At 36.0% G+C, this 25,507-nt stretch overlaps 1 protein-coding gene across 1 annotated transcript in view; it reads right to left on the bottom strand.

The window, feature by feature from the left end:
* Positions 1–6,900: 6,900 nt before the first annotated feature.
* Positions 6,901–25,507, bottom strand: part of LOC115214756 (neprilysin-2-like) — a 214,764-nt gene continuing 196,157 nt past the window's right edge. The window contains exons 9-13 of the mRNA XM_036505432.1: positions 17,149–17,270; positions 15,418–15,483; positions 13,281–13,379; positions 11,268–11,341; positions 6,901–7,895 (exon numbers count right to left, since the gene is read on the bottom strand). Coding sequence (XP_036361325.1) covers positions 7,790–7,895; positions 11,268–11,341; positions 13,281–13,379; positions 15,418–15,483; positions 17,149–17,270 — 467 coding nt within the window. The 3' untranslated portion in view covers positions 6,901–7,789. The remainder of the gene's footprint in view (positions 7,896–11,267; positions 11,342–13,280; positions 13,380–15,417; positions 15,484–17,148; positions 17,271–25,507) is intronic.

The following is a 25,507-nucleotide window of genomic DNA, read 5'->3' as shown; positions in this document are numbered from 1 at the left end:
GGCGAGCACACCTACAAGAGATACGGGAATTCTACCAAGACCTGGGTTCCAGGGCAGCAGCAGCAACAACGTGAGAGGGGAGGATTGTAGAGCTACTAAGAACATTAGCATACAGACATAAACACACACAGATACACGCACGGGCACAAACACGGACGCAAAAGTATGAAACAAGTGGAGCAAGAGCACACAGAGAGTTGGAAATGGTCACTGAGGTGGTCACAGATGTGTAGCGAAAGATTTCGTGACAAAGAACATTAGCTAGAATAAGCATAAGAACAAACGAGCGAATAGCGAATATATAGTGCGTGTGTATCTTTGGCTAAAAGAACGAAAACTTATCATACCGAAATACAACTCTATATAAAGGTTGGTCATTCCCCTAAAATTCTGTATATATATTTCGTTCCGTAAATATGCTTCTGTACAATCATGATTTTTGTTGAACTTAAAATAATTATACATTTATTTTACTACCTCTCTTTGAACACTTTCATGTAAACTGTTTAAACACAAAGCCTGTCTTAACATGTTCTTATCATTGTCAAAGATTCTATTTCTTGACATTTTCTTGACATTTTCTTGACATTTTCTCATCATTATCAAAAACTTTATAACTGTATTTTAATACAGTTATGATATCCATTTTTTAAAATAACAAAAGCTTAGATTTTACTTTTGAAAATCTCTTTTTATAAAAGTGAAACCGGTCAAATCGATAAACATCTTTAAACGACATCTATATGTTCAAATACTTTTTCCTATATATTTTCACTCGTGCGGTACCTTGCATGTTTATTTTGTTCTATTGTCCTTGTTTGCTGTACCGCTAGATTAAAGGGACGTAAACAGACCAGAACCGGTTGTCAAGCGATGTTAGGGAGAAACACATACGAAAATGCATACATACCTATATATATATATACACGACATACTTCTTTCAGTTTTCATCTACCAAATCCACTCAGAAGAATTTGTTCGAAAGAAGACAATAGTAGAAGATGTTTGCCCAAGTTGCCATGCAGTGGGAATGAACCCAGAACCATCTGGTTGGGATGCAAACATCTTATCACACAGCCACTGTAGCGCCTGTATATGTATGTGTGTGTGTGTGTGTGTGTGTCTGTGTGTGTTTGTATTTGTGCGTGTGAGTGCATGATGTATATATTATAGTGGACTAGGGCAATTGCTGGAGACATCCTGAGTTTCTCGCTCATAAAGGGTTTCACCTTTTCACCTTATGACGTATCTTGTAGCCCCGAAGAGTGCTGACTTGAGACCTCTATAAACTAAGGAGGGCAAAAAACCTCGTTTCAAAGGTTAAAATCCTAGGTGATTATATTCCTTCGTCATCGTTCAACGATCTTCGGCCGCGCTGCCATCTTGCGGTCGCAAAACCACCACGTACATAAAGTATTGTCTCCTCTCAGCCTTGGCTATTGGTTTCCGGCTGTGGTGTAGCCATGCGGATTCCAAAAATAAGAATTTTGTAAAATACAAGCATGGTACGAAAATCTCCGTCCTAGAGTTCACACTTTGGCCTCTACGCCCTGGCCATTGCTACGGGGGCAAGTTGCCATACACTAGACATACTTAGGAAAGACTTAATCAGCACGCTTGCCTTCTTGGGCTTCAAGATCACCATAGAGAGAAACCTCACGTGATAGCAATAATTGAGATACAGTTAACACGGTAACGACGTGAAAAAGGAAGTCGGTACTACCATGTATACAACTAAATATAAATGCTCTTGCAGAGGAAAATGAAAATGCCTATTGATGAACCTGTGTATGAGTACAAATTTTGTATGTAAATGTACCGTACACACAAAGGAGAACCGTATGTTTACATACGGGCTAACATCGGACTCATTGAAAGATCGCAATCAAGTCACCAGCTTCAAGAATTTCATTAATAGATATTCAACAACTACGGCCGATTTTGTATGGCAACGTAAGGAACATACAGTTAAGTATAACTTAACTTCATCCATAGTAAGGCACGCAAAACCATATAATATCATTTCCAGGAAATGCCGGCTATGCTCCGCAGAATACCTGCATACTTTGTGCAGAAATGAGATGATCAGTAATAAAATTTCTAAAAGACTCCCTGGAGCTTACATTTATATAAAAGCACTTTCACATAAAGCAGTGGCAATAAATTTCAGTTAACTTACTTACTAATCATGTTTGAATTAAATTTAACTCTAACATTCCCATTCTTATAAACACCAAACACTAGTACATTCTCTATGTGAACGTATGTGCGCCAAACCACACGTGTCCGCGAGCTTATACATTCGTGGGTGTTTGTATGCGTGCATGAGAATGCGCGATAGAACATACGCGGGGGCGTTTGTACACCCGTATCTGTCAAGGCTTCTGTTTAATACTTGTTTCGGTATATTGTGCGTTTGATTCTTTTTAATATTTTCTTATTATTATTGATCCTCTGTGTAACTGAAGCTTTATCCTTTAATTTGTAGTTCTTCTGTACAGGAACCGAGAAGATTTCTTGTGGAACAATCAATATTTTTACGAGTTATATCAATATATCACCCGAAGAGACATATCTACACCGAGGGATCCTCCTAAACCAGTGGTTAAGTATCGCACTCGTGATGAATCGATAATAGACGGATCGAAACAATTTTAATCATTAATAAAAATCTTCCGCCCCTCTCATTAACATAATAAACAACGAAAACTGCGAAAGTGTACCTGCTTTAACAGGAAACTACCAGATACGTACCAGACGCTTATTGATATAATAAAATAATAATAATAATAATAATAATATAATAATAATAATAATAATAATAATAATAATAATAACAACAACAACGACAAAAATAATAATACTTATGATTATTATTATTAATTATTATTATTGTCATTATTATTATTATTATTAATATTATTACCATTATAGACATATATATATATATATATGTATGTATGTATGTATGTACGTATATATATATATATATATATATATATATATATATATATATATATATATATATATATATATATATAAATAAATGGAGTTAAACGCAGAGAAGATTACCTTGTTTTAAACCATTTTATTCCTTTGGAATAATATCAATCATATCTTCGAAACATGTGTTCAAAGATTAACAATTTGAATAACACCTGCGTTTAACTCCATATATTTTTTAAAATATATTATGCAAAATATTTCACGTAAACTCGGATTTTCTACCTTTAAAAGCAAAGTCTTAAGCACTTCTTACTTGTGCGATCATTTGCTACCCTGGTAACTATGTATCTATGTTTCCGTGTTAATTGTAAACAAGGGGAACATGCACACATCTATTTAAATATATATATATATATATGTATATATATATATATATATATATCCAAATAAGCAACAGGGATATCCAAGGAAGTGTAGTACAATCGTTTCATGCTAATTCGTTTTATTATACAATGTAAGTATTACATCGGTTTTAAAATGTAGAGCAACCTTCAGCCACATATAGAATTTTTTTACTTAAATGGACAATGCACATTTTTATACTTATTTCATTTACCAACAATACAGAGAGGTTAGATATATAGACAGAGAGGTTAATTTCAGCATTAAGAACATGGTAGTAGAAGGTCGTTCTCCATCTGTAGATTTTTTTATCACTGATTTAACATTGTTATTTAGATTTATCCCCCAAATGCACGAAGCCATGTCTTCCCTCTTCTGCATGGTATTCAGATGATTTACTTGGATATGGCCTTTGAAATCTGAATATCACTCTTCGGCCTGTACTCATGTGGTTGACATATCTTTATTTCTTTATTGCCCACAGGTGGGCGAAACATAGAGGGGACAAAGAAGGACAGATCGTGCAATGATGTCTTTTCACGATCCCCTTTCCACTGAGTTTCTATGCCGTTCTGAAAAAGCGGTTCACATTCCACTTCTTAACAAGCATTTCCAGTATATCCAAACGAAATGCGGTGCCGTTGTCAATTCGTCCATAGGTTTCCGATACAGGAATATCTCGCTCAGGGTACGTACAATCTCGTCTGCAGTGCCCGTCTTCATTGCCATCCATATAGCTATCCGAATCAGTCTGCAGTCGACCATCAATACTTCCCCTACCGGTAGTGTGTCATATCTACCTCCAATCGTCTCATCTAGTGCTCTACCTAGATGTTTCCCTGTTTGTCCGCACCCGGAGCAGGGTCGACGGATTGACACTATCCCGACCACCTTATGAATGCTCTGTCAGGTAACGTCGGAGTCAACTCTCCTGACAAGATACAAGGTTCTGGCCGCGCCCATATAAAGCATGGCATGCAGTTTCCTTTGTCCCGAGTGACTCAGATGACACTCTGCAGCTTTCCCCGGTTTCGAATTTTCCACTTCCTCCAACTAGGCCTTTTTCACCCTGGTTAGAATGTTTACCGTATTCCTTTCTGAACGCGCTAACACCACGCTCAGCTTCAAAGCAAATTTAGCAATTAGCTCTCTTTGAACCTCTAGGCAGCGCTTTGCTAGCATCTCTGCAGTCCCTTTGGTTGGAGCCCTCTTTTCATCGGTGATCGATGATCCTAACCAGCCAGGTACGGTAACCGAATCGGTTCATGTTTCGATGGAGTGCAGCACTCATTTGAGGGCAAATTAACTCACTTCGGCGCTTCATTCAAATCAGCCACGTTGATGTGATTGTAATGACCTGCATTTCGAAGCTAGGTTGCTTCCTCCCCTTCGACACCTCCTATTTCCAGTAGATACTACAGTCTCTACTGCAGTAGATACTACAGTCTCGTCTACAAAGATGTCGTTCTGTAAAGGAATTGGTGGCCTTTCTTATCTTATCCACCATTCAAAGAATAGATTTGAGCTCTGACGCCATGAACTATTGTGTGGAAATTAGCCGGAAACTCATCCTAGTCGAACAGTATGTGTGGCTCTTGTATAGCGCCAGCTCATACCGCTACAGTTACCGTCATATAGAGCTGCAAAGATGCGGACTTCAAGTGCACAATCGTCGCCGCCCTCGTCATCTGTCTACATTCACGACGCGTCTCACCGCAGACGTTAGTCACCTCACCGCTCATGTGGAATAATACATGGCCATTCATCTCTCGAAAGTTCAGTACAGGCCTGAATTTCCACTTTGTTGGCTGTATCACTGCCGTTAATGGTAGCACTCCACTCCTCACTTCCTCTTTCCACTGGAAAAGAACACCTTCCTTAATCCAGCTGTCTACCTCTCACTCAAACTCACTCCTAGCATGTAGTTTCACGGTATACTGGTAGCAGCTCAGCATGTTCTTCAGCAACAATAAATGAGACCACATTTCTGCGACACTGACACTTCCAAGGCGGTTGATCACGCTTTTTCCCATCACCACGTCAACTGCGTCTACTACATAGTCGATCACAATTGCCTGCAATCTGTGTTGTGCCCGCACCGCTATCTCAACTTCACTGCTACCCTCGACCGCCAGAACACTGGTTGACCCCTTCCATTTTTTGTCAGACTCGGGCACACGAGAAACTTCGTACAACCCGTATCCAAGAGGGCATTGAACAGCTTTCCCCAAATAAGACTCTAACTACGGGTAGCGACAGCACTAGCACTTCTACTTTCTCGCAGTCGGAATTTGAGCGGTAGCAACGTCTCATAGCTTTCCCCTGCCTGCAGTTTCGAGCGATATGCCCAGTCTGCCCGCACCGGCAGCAAACCGCTCTGGGCTTTGTCTCCGCGCAATTCCCTGCCATGTGCGGTCCCTGACAATTGAAACACCGGCACATGAACAGTCGCTGTCGCTCACGACAACTTTGTCTTTGTTCTTTATTGGCCGTAGCTCTACATCGCGGGATTTTGCAACCGTCATTGCCACTACTCTCCGACCGATGTTTCGCGTCGACACGCGGGCTTCAGTGACAAGCTCGCTCATTGCCATTTTCTTGTGGCCTAGAAGGTGTTACAGTCGTAACGCTATGTCGTCGGGAAAGCCATTTACAAAGTTTAGATGTGCCGCCTTCTCTAGAACTTCTCCGGTAAACGGGATAGCATGACCAGTCTTCGAGCCTCAGTGCCCTGTCCACTGGCCTGACCAAGGTTTAGCGCCAACGCACGTCCCTCCAGGTACCTGCTGCATCATCAATGACTTGTAGCCTGGCCCCTACCTTGATATTACGGATTCAGGCAATTGCAACTTTTTCGTCACAGATAGGACTCAGGGCATTGTTGCCGATTCTTATCATAGCTGCCAGTTTGTGGAAGGGGTACAACAACGATAGGAAAATATATTTATATCTGAGCCGAAACTGCGTGTAATATGTTGGAACTGTAATGCGGGGAATAAAATACGTTTCACCTACTTCTCGTTGTTGGCTGTCCAGCAGTATTAAGTTAAGACGTAACAGCTGCTACAACCAAAGCCCGTTAGCTCACTCCACTTGTATCTGTTCACCACGAAGTGTTCCTTCCAGTTCATGTGGGTCCCCTTGGCCGTTGACGTCACAACCCTTTCATTCTGGTTCATCTCATCCCAACAATTGCTTTACAATTATATGGCGGCGAGCTGATAGAATCCTTTGCCAGCTGGGTAAAAAGCTGAGCAACATTTTGTTCATCTTTACACTCGACTCAACCTTTCATCATATCGGGGTTGATAAAGGCGTACCAGTCGAGCACTAGTTTTGAAATAATCAACTAATCCCCGGCGACGAAATTACTCTTCTTGCACCAAAAGTTAATACAATATTACTTCACGAGTTTAGTGTTTGTTAAATGAATACACATTTTGTGTAATAGTTGATATACAGCTATTGTACAACTTTCTTGATAGACATGCCATTAGTAGAGTTGTAGTTACAAATACACAAACAGGGGTTAGACAAAATAATGGAAACACATTAAAATTTTAAACAAATTTATTTTAGCATAGGATAGGACCGTCTTTGGCAGTGATTACAGCTTGAATTCCACAAAGTTTGAGTTGTTTTCAAAGGAATTTTTGTCAATTCTTCAGCTAAAAAGAGTCTCCAGTTCTTGTAGTGATGATATTGGAGAATATCGACTCCTTACTTCTTTTTCTAAAATGCACCCTAAACGTTCAATAATATTGAGATCTGGTGACTGTAGTGGCTAGATAAGGGGTTCAGCTTAATTAGAATGTTCCTCGTGCCAATCGGTAACAACTCTAGCTGTGTGAATTGGTGCATTATCATTCTAAACGAATGTGTTTCCCTCCGGAAAGAGTTTCGAAACCATAGGATGAATTAGATCAGATAAAATGCTTAAATAATCTTGATTATTAATCCTGCCATGAAGAGAAGCACTTGGGCCCAGGAATTTCCAAGATATAGCCACCCCCAGATCGTCACAGACATGTTAAAAGAACGTGATGAATGTGTATATGATGAAGGGAAGGTTCTCAATTTTGTAAAAAAAACCGTCATTAGATTTAACGTCAAAGAAAGTTTATAGGAAGAGAGATATAGAGCGATAGTTAAATTAGAATAAAACTTAAAGTCATGGAAGTAGATATATTTAGTAAGAAGACAGTCAAAGGTAGAATTTTATAGAATGGAAGAAATCACTTCCATGAGAGCGGAGTTTAAGGTCAATCTTTGCTAAGCGGCTTCACTCTGCCTAATTTAGCTTCGTTACTATGGCAACAGTTCGGATAATTAATGATTGTATCGTGGAGATATATAAGTAAATTGCCATTGATATTTTCTATGCCTCTACATTCATGCTAACATATTACAAACATATAGACTTCTAGATGACGGTTTTCATTTATTTCGCCCACATTTCACTTTTAACATATGGATTCATGTTCGAACCTTTTTCACAATTGAATGCTTCGGCAAAATCCTTCGAATTCATTAATGGAACTTGAACCCTGTAATAAATCGTGAATGTAAAATATCAATTTATATAGAGTATAGAAAAGAAAAATATTTGCGTTCACCCAATTAAAAAAATTGCGTTCACATTATATCGTTATAGGATGGTAATCATTCAAATTAGGCATTTATTAAGTAATCACAAGAACGCATATGCGGAATGCTCAAATAAAAAAATATCTATGTCAGATACATATGTAACTATATATTTCTGAAATAGGAATCTGAAATCGTGTTTATATATATATATATATATATATATATATATATATATATATATTATATTATATTAAATTAGAGACAAAACCACTATTATGCAAATCAAACAAAGAAAGACTTAAGCCAATACGTAAATTAATTTATATTATTTAGAAATTTAACAATTATTAATATCCACTACGATCGTTTCATGTCTTCTTTCATCACATCTTTGAGTAGTAGACATATATATATCTGAAATCGTGTTATATATATATATATATATATATATATGTTTGGTTGAAGTTTTGTTGTTGTAGCAGGTTGACATAGACACTCATGCAGCACTCCCAAACATTGAAGGTGTGAAAACTACAAGAAAAAGAGATCATCGGAACGAAACTGGACCACGTTTGTTATTGAGTAGATTGAGGCAGTTTAAAACGAAGCCCTACTCCTGAAAGAAAAAGAGTGTGAATGGATGCAAGAAGTATATACCCTGGCAGGAAAAAATATAGGAGGATTTGTTTTGGGGTTTTAAAGCACACTTTAATTTGAAAAACATATTGTTGTGTTTAAATATATTTATTACTATACATACCAAACTAGGTTCAAAATTTTCTTTTTTCTTTATTAATGGTACAATTATGTATGGACATTTTAAAACAGTTTAAAATTACGAAGTAGAAATGGGACAAACATTTTTAAGCGATCAAATAAGTTTCATTGGGGTAAATAATTTCAAGGTTAATATTCGGAGAATATTATTACAAATGTACATTATTGATATTTAGAATACGTAGATATGAGAGAAGAAAAAAAACAAAACGAGTAATTTGTTGTGTTTTTTAAAATTTCTGTCATCATGCGTCTAGTTGTTTTGTCATCGCGTACTGATCGCGTACTGTGATGTGGTCTGGCGTGGTGTGGTATGTTGCTAGTGTGGTAGTATGTGGTGTAACAGGATGTGGTGTAGTGGCGTGTGTAGTGGTGGTGTTGGGGAGTGGGGGAGGCGAAGGTGGGGAAGCAATCGTGGGGGTTGATGGTAGAGGTAGGGTGCGGTATGTAGAAGTGGAATATGTGGGATGGGGTGGGGATGGGATGCGATGTATAGGGATGGTGGGGTTGGAATATGTAGGGTGGGATAACGATGGAGGCGTGACAATGAAAGGAGAGGGTGAAAGGTAGAACGTGGGTAGGAGTGAAGAGAGGAAGTAGGTGACAGAGCAAGAGAGGAGAGGAGAGGTGGTTGGGAGTGAAGGGAGGAAGTAGGAAGGCAGGAGAGAGGAGAGGAGTGAGTTTAGATGAAGAGGGGAGGAGATTTGGAGGAAAGGAGTGAAGAGAGAAGATTAATTCCTTTTCACGGCGAAGACGGAGTGCGGATGGCCCCTGTGCGAGGACAATCTAACCATGGACAAGTGTTGTAAAGAATGTCCGGTAGAGCGAACATGGCACGACACTCGAGTGTTGTTGCCGAGTTTGAAGTCTCGGAGGCGTTCCGCGAATACGTGAGCTAAGCGGCGTCCCGTTTATCCGACGTTCTGAGAGAGAGCAGGAGATGCAGTAGATAACGTATCTAGAAGTGCAGGAGAAGGAGTCAGTGATATGATATTGTTGATGATGGGTGCCTTTGAGGATGGTGGTGCTGGAGAGGTAAGGCCAGATGTGGCAACGTGGGCGGAAGCAGGAGAAGTGGAGGGTAGGATGGAAAGATTTGACAAAATAGAGGAAGGAGTCTAGTTGTTGGCGGGAGAGTGACGTCGCATCAATACAGTCGTCAATATAACGACCGTATATTTCGGGACTTGGACCAGTAAAACTTGAGAATAATTGGGCCTCCACGTAGCTATCGAACAGGTTCGCATAGTTGGAGCCCATTCTCGACCCCATGGCCACTCCCAAGTAATGCTGCTAAGAATCACCAGCGAACGAAAATAAGATAAGGGAGAGAAGTTCGGCCAGACGAAGAAATGTGGATGTGTCAGGTAGGGGGTTGTGTTGAAGGTCAAGGTAGTGTTGGAGTGCACGAAGCACCTGGTGGTGAGGGACAACCGTACATAGGCTCTTGATGTCAATAGTGAAGAAATGATTAGAGGGGCTAGAGTGAAGGAGAAAAAGTTGGACAGACGAAGAGCATGGTTGGTGTCAAGAATGTGAGAGGGGAAGGAAGCAACTAGGAGCCAAGGACGCAGTCAAGGTATCTGGAGATGAATTCGGTAGAGCAACTGCAGCCAGGCATGAAGAGGCGGCCAGGTTTGTTAGGTTTGTGGATTTAGGGGAGTAAGTAAATTGTGAGGGTGGGAGGTGTGTGGACAATGAGATTGGAAGCGGGGGAAGGCGGGGGAGACAGGAGGAGGAGATGAAATCATGGATAGTGGAGGACACTGTTGGTAGCTGGACTTGGGGTTGGAGCGCAGAGGGCAGTAGAAGGTCGGCGGCCCAGGACAGTGAAGCAGTCCTCCGCATTAGATTCAGGTGGAATGTCGCGGAATAGTGCCCACAACCTAACAAGGCACACAAAGCTGCGGATATCGCCACGGGTCCGAAATTCGTTGCTGGCTGGAGTGATTGGTATGAAGCGCGGGCCCCTACTGAAGATGGAAAGCTGCCCCACAGAGTGGGGAAGATCTGGAGGAATGGTAACAAGCGACGGAACTGGAGTAGAGATGGGTGTGATTGAAGTGGGAGAGGTGGATTAGTGGAAGGCTGTGAGGAAGAGGATCAGAGGTATGTGTGTGGAGATTAGAGTGACAGGAGCTTTGGCTAGTGTGGGAGGGAAGCGTAACAGGGAGTGGGGGTAGGGGAGGATTTGGGTTGGTGGCATCGGGTGTGGTGGAACGGAGGAGTACGTGGAGTTTACCTTGTTTGGTGTGAGTGAGAAATTCATAAAATATATGATTTAAATGGATTATGTAACGTAAAGGGGAATTTACATGGGGAGCGACTGAGAGGAGAAGAAGATGGAAAAAGCAAGAGGGAGAATGCTGTCGATGGTGTTTATTTTGGAGGGATTCGAACGAATTATGGCTCGCAAAGGCGGGGGAAAGTAGTACGGAATATGGATAGGATGTTTGGAGCTGAGATGAGAGTGGAGTGGAAATGGAGGCGGAAACCTTTAAGGATGAGGCGATATATGCAATATTAAAATATTTTAAATACAAATCATTTACCTTGCCTCCATCGGAGAGTGTACAGCATTCTCGAACAAATATTTTTCCTTAGGGCTTACATTAGAACACCAAGACTGCAGGAATTAAATAAATTGTGACAACCCAAAAATATATGACCAAGTGAGATACAGAGAAATACTTTATCTAAGCTACACACTAGAGTTTAACACCTTAGTTCGGAAAACACTATCATTGCATTTCGATGATGCAATTAAGAAAATATTGAACTTTATGATTAATCCCAAATAATATAACTCTCATACACGCATACTCTATACACACACACACACACACACACACACACACACACACACAGACAGACACATATATATATATATATATATAGGTATATATAATATATGTGAGTGTGTGTGTGTATGTATATATACATCCTATCTGACTTAGTATGTAGACATGTAGACCTTAAAACATTTTTGTGCATTTATAGAGAATACCGAACTCTCTTACACAGGATCTTGTATTTAGGAATTCCCAATAAGTTATGAATACCCAAATTGTGAAGTCAGTTATGTAATAACATGAAATTAGTTACCCGGTAGTAAGATTTCAAATAAAGTAGCTCCGAAAAGGCTTTAATACGTTCCCAGAGTATATAGAGGAGAGGAGGAAATATCAATAATATTATACTGAAATCGTGAAGCATGTTACGTCATAATACGCTAATCAGATATGACATAATAACAATTCAAAGTAAATAACCCTGAAAAGGTCTTTTGTGTGTTCCCAGAGAATATTACCCTCAGCAGCGCTAGTATTGTTATATTCGTGAATAAGTCACTAACCGAAAGAAGTGGATCTATTGTTTAGGAAAGTACTGTTTACTTGTTTATAGGGGATAAATTGCGAAACTATCGCTAACAGTCCCAAAACTAATAAGCTTACTCAATTTGATTTATCCCAAATGATATAGGAAAATACATGGCTTTTTCTCCCGTGTCTGTTAAAAGCGGGGTGATAGGGTTATATCCTTTTGCTATTGACTTGAATTATTATATATAAATATAAGGATCCTTTCCCGGGACCGTATTACCGATATTTTCAACAATCTGAGTATGCCATGAGATTTCCTGTCTTGAGTTCTACTGACGAGTCAACTTTCATCCAAATCGATGAAACGGCGTAGGAGAAGTTTGCAAACAACTATCAACTCCACAAACACATCCGCAGAGAGCAGTTCCCACATATGTAGTAGATGTATATATTTATATATATACACACATATATATATATATACATATATACATATATGTATATGTATGTATATATATATATATATATATATATATATATATATATATATATATATATATATATATATATATATATATGTATATATAATATATATAAAGAACCAATTGTGGCATTAAATGGACAATCCTTCCCAAAATAAAACTCTAAATTAACGGGTCAAACTATGCTCAATATGTTGACTTGAAAAACTATAGATCTCAAAAAATCACAGGATCCTCAACGACTACGTAAATTCCAGGAGCGATGAATATTTATTTGTATTTCTCTCTTTCGTTTGGATTATCTAGACAGCTCAGGTTACGTACTTTGCCTGTCAATTGGAATTTCTTATTTGCTGTTTTGAATGTTCACAATCTAAACCTAAATGTCATGTCAACATCTCTAAAACATCTTTCATCGTTTATATTTTGTTTTCAAATATGTAAATAAGTACCTCAAAAGTGTTTTAGGTTTCCGAATTATATTTTCAAATCTAAAACCTGATTGGCTGTTTAATTCGTTCTACGAATGTCTCAGATTTTTGAAAAGACATAACATTCTTGAAGACTAAATCATGTTTTCAATTGCCGAGAACGGTATGGATTCTTTTCTAGAGAAGAATATCAATTGTTGTTTACTATATATCATAATATACTAGTTGATGCTACACCAACATTTACCTTGCTCTTATAAAAAATTTTGCAGCGAGATTATTATACTTATAGGTAGTGTCTGAAAGCATTAAATCAATTATTGACTTACCTGAGCAAACGACATGAAAAATAGCTGTAAATCTGTCATTTTTAGTATAGGTAGTGTCTTCTTAGCATCAGGATGGTCTGATTTCCATAGCAAATAAGCCTGGTATAAATTGGAATTATATCTTTTATTCAATGATAAGAGCTATTTAAACAACTGAATTTAATTAATCTAAATATATATCCATTTGTCTTCGGTTATTCATGTTTCCACGTGGAATTTTATAATTCAATATGCATATAATCACATAAGTAAATGCCATATAGTGAAGATATTGTAACCATCTTTTCCTTCAAAAATTATTTGGTATAATTTTAATACCAAAAGTGCCTCAAAAATTAACAGAATATAATTCAGCATTCGATAGTACCTTACAGTTGTAGAAGGCTTTACTAGTCCCTAAGCAACATAAGTATCATGAAGATGCTGATAGTAACACTAATTTAAGGAATTACAATTAAGCTATGCGAAACAGCATGAGGTGATCAGAACTACTATTAAGCAAGAGATAATAAATCAAGCAACATTTTATGCTATACGGATTGGTGCATAATTACAAGAAGACTGAAGCGAAATGTTAGACTTTGAACTTTATATATCTTTAAGATATGCATGTTCGTCTTTTATAAATACAGATGGATTTAGATTAATCCGGCATGCAAGCGCATAAGATTAACTATTCTAAATTTTTCTGACACTGCAATATGGTTTCTGGATATCACACATGTTAAAGATGCATTCTGTTTATGATAGGAAAAATTTCATACAAAAGAAGGCAAATGTACCTGAGCAAAATGCCATATTTATAGATATGTATTTAGGAAACTGTATAGTATAGACTATTAAAATTATAGATTGTAAAACAAAACAACGTTGAAGAGTTGGACATTTTAAAATCATATATATTCAAACTCCATGAAAATAAATTAAACATTACACAGTTACTCTGCGGTTTACATTTGAAACTCATTTTATAAAGAAAAATACATGTCGAAAACACCAGTGTATAGAAGAAATATATATCATCATCAAAAAGAAAGAATATTTCAAGCCATACGGTGGTTACGACTTATATTCTATTTTATGAGTAAAAGAAACACCTAAATCACAAAATCTGCACAACACAGTTATAAATAAGAGAAAATCTGTTTTAGATGTTTGCATATGAAATTTAAGCTTCAAATTATATAACATCCTTATACTAGTTTAGAGATTTTTTTCAAACGGATTAATTTGCAATTGAAATTGAGAAAACCGAACAAAAGACCCACAAACCCAACAAAACATTTTCGATGTTGAAAGAATGAGTAACTGTGAGAAGAGAGCATGATATAAATTCCATAAATCAACTCCCTTAATACTAGAAAACACATTACGCGAGACACGCATATGTAAAACACAGTTTTACATGTGTGTATTTATGTATGTATGCATGTATATCTCATCTATTTTTTTAATTATTATAAATCTTCCACTGAGGAGGGAGCCGGTTTCCAACATAGATACAAGGCACCATCTTTGGGATGTAGTTAACAGATAAATTCACATTTGGAACTTCAGAAAACTCTTGCATATTTTTACCGATCGATTCACCGGTTGGACCTGGAATGTACGAATCAGCCAGTCAATTTCTCTTTTTGAAAATTCCAGTTTACCAAGATTCTCCTGTAAGCATTTATTGACAAAACTTGGTGCTCTACTTATTATTAGTAGGAATAAGAATTTATAGACTTGAAATAGAAGCTGGAGGTTTCAAATCAGGTGTCCATATACATCCTCTTTTTCTTTGATTTTCAAAAAAACATTTATATCTAAAAGGACAGCTAACCGCTATGATGGTATACTCCTTTGCCCCTCTTTAACATTTATGGCACCTTGATAGGTCTAACGTAATCTATAATTGCATCAACCTCAACACGCTATTTCAAAGAGCGTCAACGTTTAGTCATTACTTCGTATACACATTCAGAAATATATAAGGGAAATAATCACTAGTTAGCGCATAGAAACATGCACTGAAGTAACGTATGCATATCCTCATCCACATATCTGTTTGTATGAATGCGCGTGCGTGCGCTAGGTTAAGATATAAAATGAATACGAAATAAATCCTCCAATTATACTTCAACAAGATACATACCTCATACGCTATCTTTAAAGCACCAATATCAGCAATATTTTCTTCAGCTGTTCTTTCTCCATTAACCTGAATATTTTAAAGGAATATTTATGATGATTACAGGAATGCTATTCTTTACTTATTTACGAGACACTCCCGACATACCCGCCTCTCCCATTCTCACCGCGGTTCTTACGGACAATCCCACATTAATAGCTGTATTCAATTCCTCTTCCCTGAAAACTTGCTCCCAAATCTTCTACCTTACCATGCTTCTATTTTCCATACTTCTTCCTTGCATCAGCTTCAAAGGAACATTATGTATATCAAGCTCGCTGATATTGGAGGAAGTGCAAATACCATGTGTATTAGTTCCTCAAACAGTAACAAAATAACATATTTCAGGTGTCCAGTACTCTGTTGCCACACATATATTTTATACTTTAAACATTTGTGAGGTGCTTTATAAAAATGATATTGTGCGACACATTTCAAACATTTCACATTATACTATTGTCTGTGAGAAACGAACGTGAAACCTCTTGGAAAAACCATTTGAGCGAGTCAATCTTTACAATTAATTCAGCAAACATGGTGATTATATTCACATAGACTAGGACAAGATAAGGTACTTAAAATATTTCAGAAAAATATTTTCTACATTCGCTGGAAAGCATTTAAGCTCTGTGTTGCATACCAGATACTGTACGAAGCCATCACGACACATTTACTAAAAGAAACAACTGATGCGTATACAAATCTTCGTTATACATCTTCGTGTATATGGATATACCGTTGTATTAATTTTCAATCACTCATATTTTCTACAGGAATGTAGTTAACATTGTTCCTAATGTTTTTGTCTTTATACAGTTAATGATGGATTTCTTGTTGAATTCCATTGTTGTTATAGCAGTCGCTGTTATTGAATTATGGAATGCAAAACTGTGAAGAGTATACATCTTTGTTACGCATGAACCATCATAACGGTCTGTTAAACACTATCACTGTTCTATCTTATGCATCCTAGACTCAGTATATTGTCAAAGTATTGGTTAATATTGACATTTGATAATCAAAGTATATCGGAGTATTTCCCACCTTGTCATACACGTGTATGAGATTTCTCACCTATGAATATGGCTTGTACAGATACCTTTAAAATACTACATTTCTACAAATACCTTTGCTGTTTGTCCATCCGCAAATACAAATGTGCCATGTGGATGTTTCATGTGTATAAAATACTTTTACACATTGTATATCATATATTTGCAAATGCTGGATTTGAATTAGGGGAGTGTTTTCATCATAAGCAAAGGAAAGAAAAGTCGGAAAGAAATATTCCTTTCTTATATATTTAACGAGAATATGTGAGCATTTTTATAAAGTTTTCTGAACATACTCTGATGCTGACAAAGAAAACAAATTACCGATCGTAATACTCCTAAATAGACTCAACTGGGAAGACTGGGAAGACGCATATTCCATTTAAAAGGACTTCATATTCACTTACAATATATTGTCAAAACATATAACGGATGGAAGTCATAGTTGTGTCGCTCATGATCTGAACGAATGTATTTGATTCGAACTCTCGTGTTGCTGCTAACACTGTTTTCGTAACATGAAGGAAGATAGAGCAGAAGATGATGACAAAGAAGACAAGGCCGGATTAGTAAGCGTAAATATTTACTGACCAAAAGCTTGTTTGATATTGATAAAAATACAACATATAATTGGCGTACTTACAGTGAAATTCATACTTTCAATTCTATAGCCGGAATATATTTTAACGACAGCTTCTTTCAGATCATCATAGTTTTCGTAAGATTTATCAGACAACCATTTCTTGTTAAAATAGGAGCTTTCAACTGAAAAAAGTAATAATTTCAAACATAGATAAAATAATTCATCAAGTAATCAAAACAGTGCCGATCTCAGGCAATATTTAATCAATTTCGACAGTATTCTGTACTGATTTCGAATTTTCGGAAGAAAAGTTCGTTGCCACAACTAAGGTTACAATTTAACTAAGGATAACATTTAGCTAATCAATTACTCTGGGCGCACATCATTATCTATAAGATCACTGAAGCTGCTTTAAAAATTATCATACCACGGAAGTCACTACGTATTTACCGAAGTCAAACATTTTAGTTTATAATGCCATTGCGAGGATTCCTAAAACAGAGATTCTGATACATTACAAATCTTGTTTAGATATACAGAAAGCTATGGTCATGTGTCGCCGCCAAATGATGACTGTTAAATATCACTGAAGCCTTTCTGGATTTAAATATCACTAAGCTTATATGGATTTAAATATCACTGAAGCCTTTCTGGATTTCAATATCACTAAAGCCTTTCTGTATTTAAATATCACTGAAGCCTTTCTGGATTTAACATCGTAATGCAATGCATCAGACACATTTGTTATTGCATCTTAAATGGAAACGCATTAAGGAAAAGCAAACAATTTTAGTTATTTAATATTTGTCCGTTGTCTCTTCCTGTTTTTGTAAGAAACATCTTTGCTATTGATGTTTAATTAATCAATTATAATATATTAGTACACTTCAAATAGAATGCTAGTGCATATTATGCCATCTGTTTAAATGTATTCCTAACAAAAGAAGAAGCGTTTAATTAAATCAGTATATATTTAGAAAAGTTTAAGTCGGACAGGTGGTGAAAATATTGCCCGTCTTATTTTAAGACATATGAAGGAAACTAATAATCACTTGAGGATTTGCATATCATATGAAGGCATGGAGAAGGCCCTGTTGAGATCCAATCACACTGAGGAAGTGGAATGTGCTCGGCTACGTGCTACACATGCAAAGGACGGAAGTAGTCAAAATATTTGACTGGATACAATACTGAAGACGGTTTTATAAATCAGTAAATCCATTTAGTTAAAGACTATACATTGCATAATGCACGCTCAAGTTCAAGCGAAGCCTCAGACAACAGACTTCATTATATAAGTCCCAATATTTCAACTAATTTCTGTTTGTTCCTTATTATTAATGGGTTTTATTAAAGCACAGGAATAAAATTAACAATTAGCACGTCTGCACGTGCTGTAGCATATGTTTGTTAACAATTTGTTATTGCAGAGACGGTTCCCATTTACATTTATTACTCAATGAACTATAAAGGAGATATCGATAATTAAAAATACAATAGCTTCTTTGTTAATTATAGTGCGTATCCCGTAGTAGGGTTAAGCAAAGGTTCAGAGATGGGCTGACTTATAGTATAGCATGTAAGATACGAGTATTTCAGTGGAAGCAAAACAACTTTTGTTCGGTTGTTTAAAACTTTAAATATAAATATATATTTATATATATATATATCACGTGATCACGTGACCGACCAGACCATCAGATGTTGCTACACATCGCTGGTCACAATGCGCTCCGCATTGTTTTAGCCTTCAATGATGCCACCCCGCTGGCTAAGCGAGCAGGCCAACAGAAGAAAGAGTGAGAGAAAGTTGTGCTGAAAGAGTACAGCAGGGATCACCCTCCCCTGCCGGGGCCGCGTGGAGCTTTAGGTGTTTTCGCTCACTAAACACAATATCCGGTCTGAGAATCGATACTGCGATGATACAACCGCGATTTTGCTGCCCTAACCACTGGGCTATTGCGCCTCCACACACACACACACACATATATATATATATACATATATATATATATATATATATATATATATATATATATATATATATATATATATATATATATATATATATATATATATATATATATATATATATATATATATATATATATATATATATATATATATATAGTGGCACTCCATCGGTTACGGACGACAAGGTTCCAGTAGATCCGATCACTTGGAACAGTCTGGTCGTGAAATTAACGTGCAAGTGGCTGAGCACTCCACAGACAGTTGTACACTTAACGTAGTTTTCAGGGAGATTCAGCGTGACACAAAGTGTGAGAAGGCTGACCCTTTGAAATACAGATACAGCAGAAACAGGAAGAAAGTGTGAGAGAAAGTTGTAATGAAATAATACAGAGGGTTCACCGCCACACCTGCCGGAATATCGTGGAGCTTCAGGTGTTTTCAACGTCCGGGCTGAGAATCGAAACTGCGAGTCAGCTGCCATAACCACCGGGCCATTGTGCCCCCACATTAGAGAGATAGATAGATAGATAGATAGAGAGAGAGAGAGAGAGAGAGAGAAATGTTTGTATATTAATCAAGGACTTTCAGTTGGAGCTGCTATGCACCGGTTTTGTAATTAACGAAACTCTACGTCCCAGTTCAAGCCAAGCAGAATATATTTGACTTCAACTAAGTTCTGTCTGATCCGTTATGTATTATAATAAATGACACTATGAAAAAAAATGTTGAAAATAATTCACTAATGAATATAATACTCACAGTCAGCTTCAAAAGCATGAAGTATTTCATGACCAATTAACGTTCCCAGTCCTGCAAAATTCAGAGCCCTGCAAATGAAGTAATATATATGTGTATATATATATATATATATATATATATATATATATATATATATATATATATATATTTATATGTACATCTATGTATGTATGTGGGTATGTATGTATGTATGTGAAGAATTAAAAAATGGAGATATCGAGGTTAGAAAGAGATTATATTCACCTAAAAATTGATCATCCCATACAGCTGCTTAAATAAATATTAAAATCATAATTCTAAGCGTAATCTCTTCAGAGGGAGATAAAATATCTTCTTAGATATTTTATGTGTTAGGTTTGTGAATCATCACGGCAGACTGAATCAAACTATTATTAGTTTGATTTAAAGTGATCTTATCTCTTTTATCATTAGGAGTCCCTTGTTTATATATATTGGGTTACTTGTTATGTATTTATTTTTAAGTATATAACTATTTATCATGGGACTATAAAGTTTACCATATTTTTTTTTGTTTTTGGTGGTAATTAATTATGCTATCGTTATTAATGATGTCAGGTTGGCAGTATTCTATTTTATTTCTATATCCAGTGTTTGCTAAGGCTATATTGCATACTCTATTTACTCTTTTATTTGTTTCAGTCATTTGACTGTGGCCATGCTGGAGCACCGCCTTTAGTCGAGCAAATCGACTCCAGGACTTATTCTTTGTAAGCCTAGTACTTATTCTATCGGTATCTTTTGCCGAACCGCTAAGTTACGGGGACGTAAACACCCCAACATCTGTTGTCAAGCGATGTTGGGGGACAAACACAGACACACAAACATATACACACACATACATATATACGACGGGCTTCTTTCAGTTTCCGTCTACCAAATCCACTCACAAGGCATTGGTCGGCCCGAGGCTATAATAGAAAACACTTGCCCAAGGAGCCACTCATTGGATGACATATATGTAACCCTTTTACTAGAATTAGAGACTAACGCATTTAAACTGATCTAGGATGATTAATTTGGAAGTTGATATAGCTTAGATTCGAATTAGATTTTGTGTAAGGTTCATGTTATCCAGTTGATAAATTAAAGATAATATCAAAAACATTATTTGAATTATTATCCCTCTCAACATTTATGGAAAGACGATTCTTTCTGAAAAACTTGAAGAATCTTTGTTGACAAAGTTCTATCCTCATTGAATGCATTACACCTCTATATAGTACGTACATAAATATATACCATTCTAATTAATACGTTACCATTTAACTAATTATGTATCTATGAGCAATAATATTTGTGAATATATATATATACCATTCTAATCAATAAATTACTAAATATCTGTTTCATTATTCACTTAAACTAACATTTACGACCAATTGTTTATATGAGTGAGCTCTCATTTGCTTGTATTTATGTTCTCATATATATCTACATATAAATTTTTAAACAAATTCATACGAATAAAAATTTGCACTATTCCCTCCCCTCTTACATTACACTAGTTTAAAATTGCTAACAAAATATGAACCTATTATACAAACGAGAAAAATCTCAATAAACCGTTAGAGCTATTCAACTTCATTCGAAAAGCAATCTGGTTTGAAACATATTTAAAATTCCACTAACCAATCGAATTAACTGATCTAAAGGATCTATATAGCATTTTTATTATAGGTGATAAATGATTAATAGTGTAAGCATATCTAAGTGTGCGCTTGTGTATATATTTATGCGTATATGTCTTTATCTATATGTGTATACACATATATACGTGTGTATGTGTATATGTATATACGTATATAAGTGTATGTGTGCGTATATATATATATGTATGTATGTATAATTTACGCGCATTTTTATGTATATGGATGTACATGTGAATATGCGCATTTACGTGTGTGAGAGTGTGTGGACGTAGTTGTATATGAAACGTATATGTTAGCGTGAATATTGATATCTATATATATATATGTATTCACACATTATTATTTCTAGATAGCCTCAGAAAACATCGTTTCCAGCAGGTTATATGACACAATATCTACGCTCTTATAGTTTCGAACAGGGCGTCCAGTACACAAATCCAGCAAAAGAAAAAAGAAACAATATCTGTGGACTAGTTTCTAGGTTATTGCCGTGTATCAACACAGTTGCTTGGTGAAATTGCGATAAGATTCTTCAATTTTGTATATACCCTTTTATTTACATTGTAATTTGCTATTTAATCTCTATCTACTTTTCATTGCCCAAATTTTATTTACATATTATATTTTACCTACAACAAATCCGTTAACCCATCGCCCTAGACATATACCATTGCTAATCATAAACAGTATTATTCAGTCTTCGTTGATGATTACATAAACTAACAGACAAAACATCTATTTTTCTTCCTTCTGAAGAGAATAAGGTCAGAAATATGATTTTAATATTTATTTAATTCCACTAAGCTTAATTGAAACTGCTATAAGGGATAATGAATAACTCTTAACTTCAATATCTCCATTTTCCCATTTTTCATTTGCATGATTATAAACCATGGTTTATATATAAAAGTATTATTTTATAGATATTAACACCCCGCCAAACCAAAATATTAGGTATTAAACCTGCATTTCCTTGGTTGATACCATCCCTTCAAGAGGCGAACATAACCTCTATTTGAATTATGTATACACACACACAGACACACAGACACACACACACACACACAAACACACAACACACACACACACACACACACACATATATATATATATATATATATATATATATATATATATATATATATATATATATATATATATACATTATAATTTATGCGTCTCGAAACAAACCGACAGAAATTTCTAAAATATCCATTATTACCGTATTGGTCCAATTTCGGGGTTAATTCAAAGAATTTTCCCCTCTTCAGCGATAAATACGTGGGGTATAAGTGAAATACTTACTCATACCCATGGAAAAAGCAAGCACGAAGTCCCGAGCAGACCTAAGTACACCAAATATATCCAAATTAGAAAAACTTCGGCACGTCTCGAGACATGTGTGATTCGAACTAGAAACTTTCACAGAGTGAGAGAATCCGGAAGTGAACACTATTCAATTTATAACTAAAATAGGATAACATTTTTTTCGGGAAAAAAATTTTATCAATGGCCAGCATATCAAAAAATACCTTTAAAGGTTAAATTTATAAATAATTTACAAGATAAGGGCAAAAGAAAAATTCAAATGACAAATATGCCGAAAAAAAGGCAAAACTTGTCAATAACCATTATAATTCATGGGACCAATACGGTAATAACGGATTTTTTAGAAATTTCTGTCGGTTTGTTTCGAGACGCATAAATTATAATGGTTATTGACAATTTTTTGCCTTTTCTTCGGCATATTTGGCATTAGAATTATTCTTTTGCCCTTATCTTGTAAATTACTTATAAATTGAAACTTTTATATGGATTTTTTGATATGCTGCCCATTGATAACATTTTTCTCCCGAAAAAAAATTATCCTACATTAGCTATATATATATATATATATATATATCATATTAATATGCGAAGATGTATGAAAAGTCCATACAAATCTTCATATATATCCATATACACATGCACCCACCACGACAAATATATTTATAATTACACATCGATACAAATATATATCATACACAAGCACGCACACGTATACAGGCGCATATGCGGATGCACACATACGCACATTCATATACGTAAATATTCGCTCTTATACAAGGTGGTTTCAAATAGTTCTGGGGCTTGTTCTCTAGTTCTCAAAACATGACAGCACACGGTTGCGTTTGCATTGAGAGGTAGCGGTGCCATTCGTGAGGCAGTGTGCTCTGTTTGCTTCTCAAGTTGTGAAGTTTGTGTTGCTGTGTTCATGTGTATACTGACACAAAATGCAAACGTTAGATTTTGTGTCACACTTGGGAAGTCTGTTACTGAGATATTGGACATACTTCGGAAAGTTTACGGCGATGTGGCAATGGAGCGTACGTAATCTTTGGAGTAGTACGTGTGCCTCGAAAGCGGAATGACGTCCCTGGAAAATAATGAGCGAACTGGAAAACCTTTCATGAGCCTCACCCACGAAAATGTGGTATTCTACATCGAGAATTCGTCCGTCAGGGCCAGGCCGTCAATCAACTATTCTATTGTAGACTTTTGTGTACGTTTTTAAGTGAAGGTGGATGAATGCATACTTTTAGGCGCACGCACGTGGGTCTGCGGGCTCATGTGTAGGTATGGGCACGCTTACGCGAATACTATGACCTTTTATACTCCCTTACTTAGTGGTCATTCGAATAGTTCTTTTGGCTTAATAACGATCAATCACACAGTAATTTTCCTTTGTATAACGGTCATTTTTCATAGCATTTTTCCGATGGCCGGATTACTGAAGAGATGGTAGCGTGGATTTCCCCCTCGGCATCCGAAACTCGGAGTTTTACGATGGCTACCGAATAATTGTCACATATTATATTTACAGACAAACTCCTCTATTTACATAATAACGTGGTCTCTTTCTTTCTCTTGTTATCTTACTATTTTTATCAATATATATATATGTACGGATCGAACTGTTTTAATCCATACATATAACTCCCAATAAATTGGGTGAGTGCTCTTCTTTCGATTATTCACTCACTCGGATAATGGATATATATATATATATATATATATAGGTATATATATATATATTTATATTGTTTAAACCTCGCCAAGATAAATATTTAAACCACCTGATGAATGACTGTAACTCGAAAATTTAAAGAAATTAACAGCAATGAAACGATCGTAGTGATATATTAATTATATTTTTTTAATAATTTTGTTATATATTTAAATAATATAAATTAAATGTATTGGCTTAAGTTTTTCATTGTATGATTTGCCTAATAGTGGTTTTCTCTCTAATTTAATATAATATAATATTTTACTATAAAATTGGATTCAATCCTAAATCTGATTTTTCCCTGTAAGCTTGGATTTATTTCCGAATATTTATTATATATATATATATATGTGTGTGTGTGTGTGTGTGTGTGGTGTGTGTGTGTGTGTGTGTGTGTGTGTGTGTGTGTGTGTGTGTTGTGTGTGTATGTGTGTATGTGTGTATGTGTGTGTATTCGTTTTCCAAGATTGCTGATGTAAATACGTGTGTTGAAACAGATTTTGTTGTATTTCAAGATATATACATTTATATATAAATGCATAGGTGGCGCAGATGTGGAGATTTGTAATACGGAGTTTGTTGTCCATCCAATTGGTTCCATGTTCAGTTCCATAGCGTTTGAGTGTTGATATGTTTTGTTTTATTTTCCTGAAATTTTTTTGTGTGCTGATTCTTTCCTATAAATATTACTTTGCAGGAAGACTGAGTCTGGAGTTAGAATTTTATAATTTCATAACTGTGACTGGGAGATAGAATATAAATGAAGATATGTGAAAATGAACGGAATATAAGTAATGTACGTACAGAAGTACCAATGATATGTGTGATAGCAGATTTTGAGTAAGAATAATATACAAGAAATGAAATAATATCCATAAATGTAATCATACTATTGCTGCCGTTGCTCATGTTGATGAGCATTTCCAACAGATGCATAATGGCGATGATAAGAGAGAAATGAATATGA

The sequence above is a fragment of the Octopus sinensis genome, linkage group LG8 (assembly GCF_006345805.1).
Source record: "Octopus sinensis linkage group LG8, ASM634580v1, whole genome shotgun sequence".
NCBI classification, from domain to species: domain Eukaryota; kingdom Metazoa; phylum Mollusca; class Cephalopoda; order Octopoda; family Octopodidae; genus Octopus; species Octopus sinensis.
Note: the sequence above shows the minus strand (reverse complement) of the source record. Positions and strands in the feature narration are given on the sequence as shown.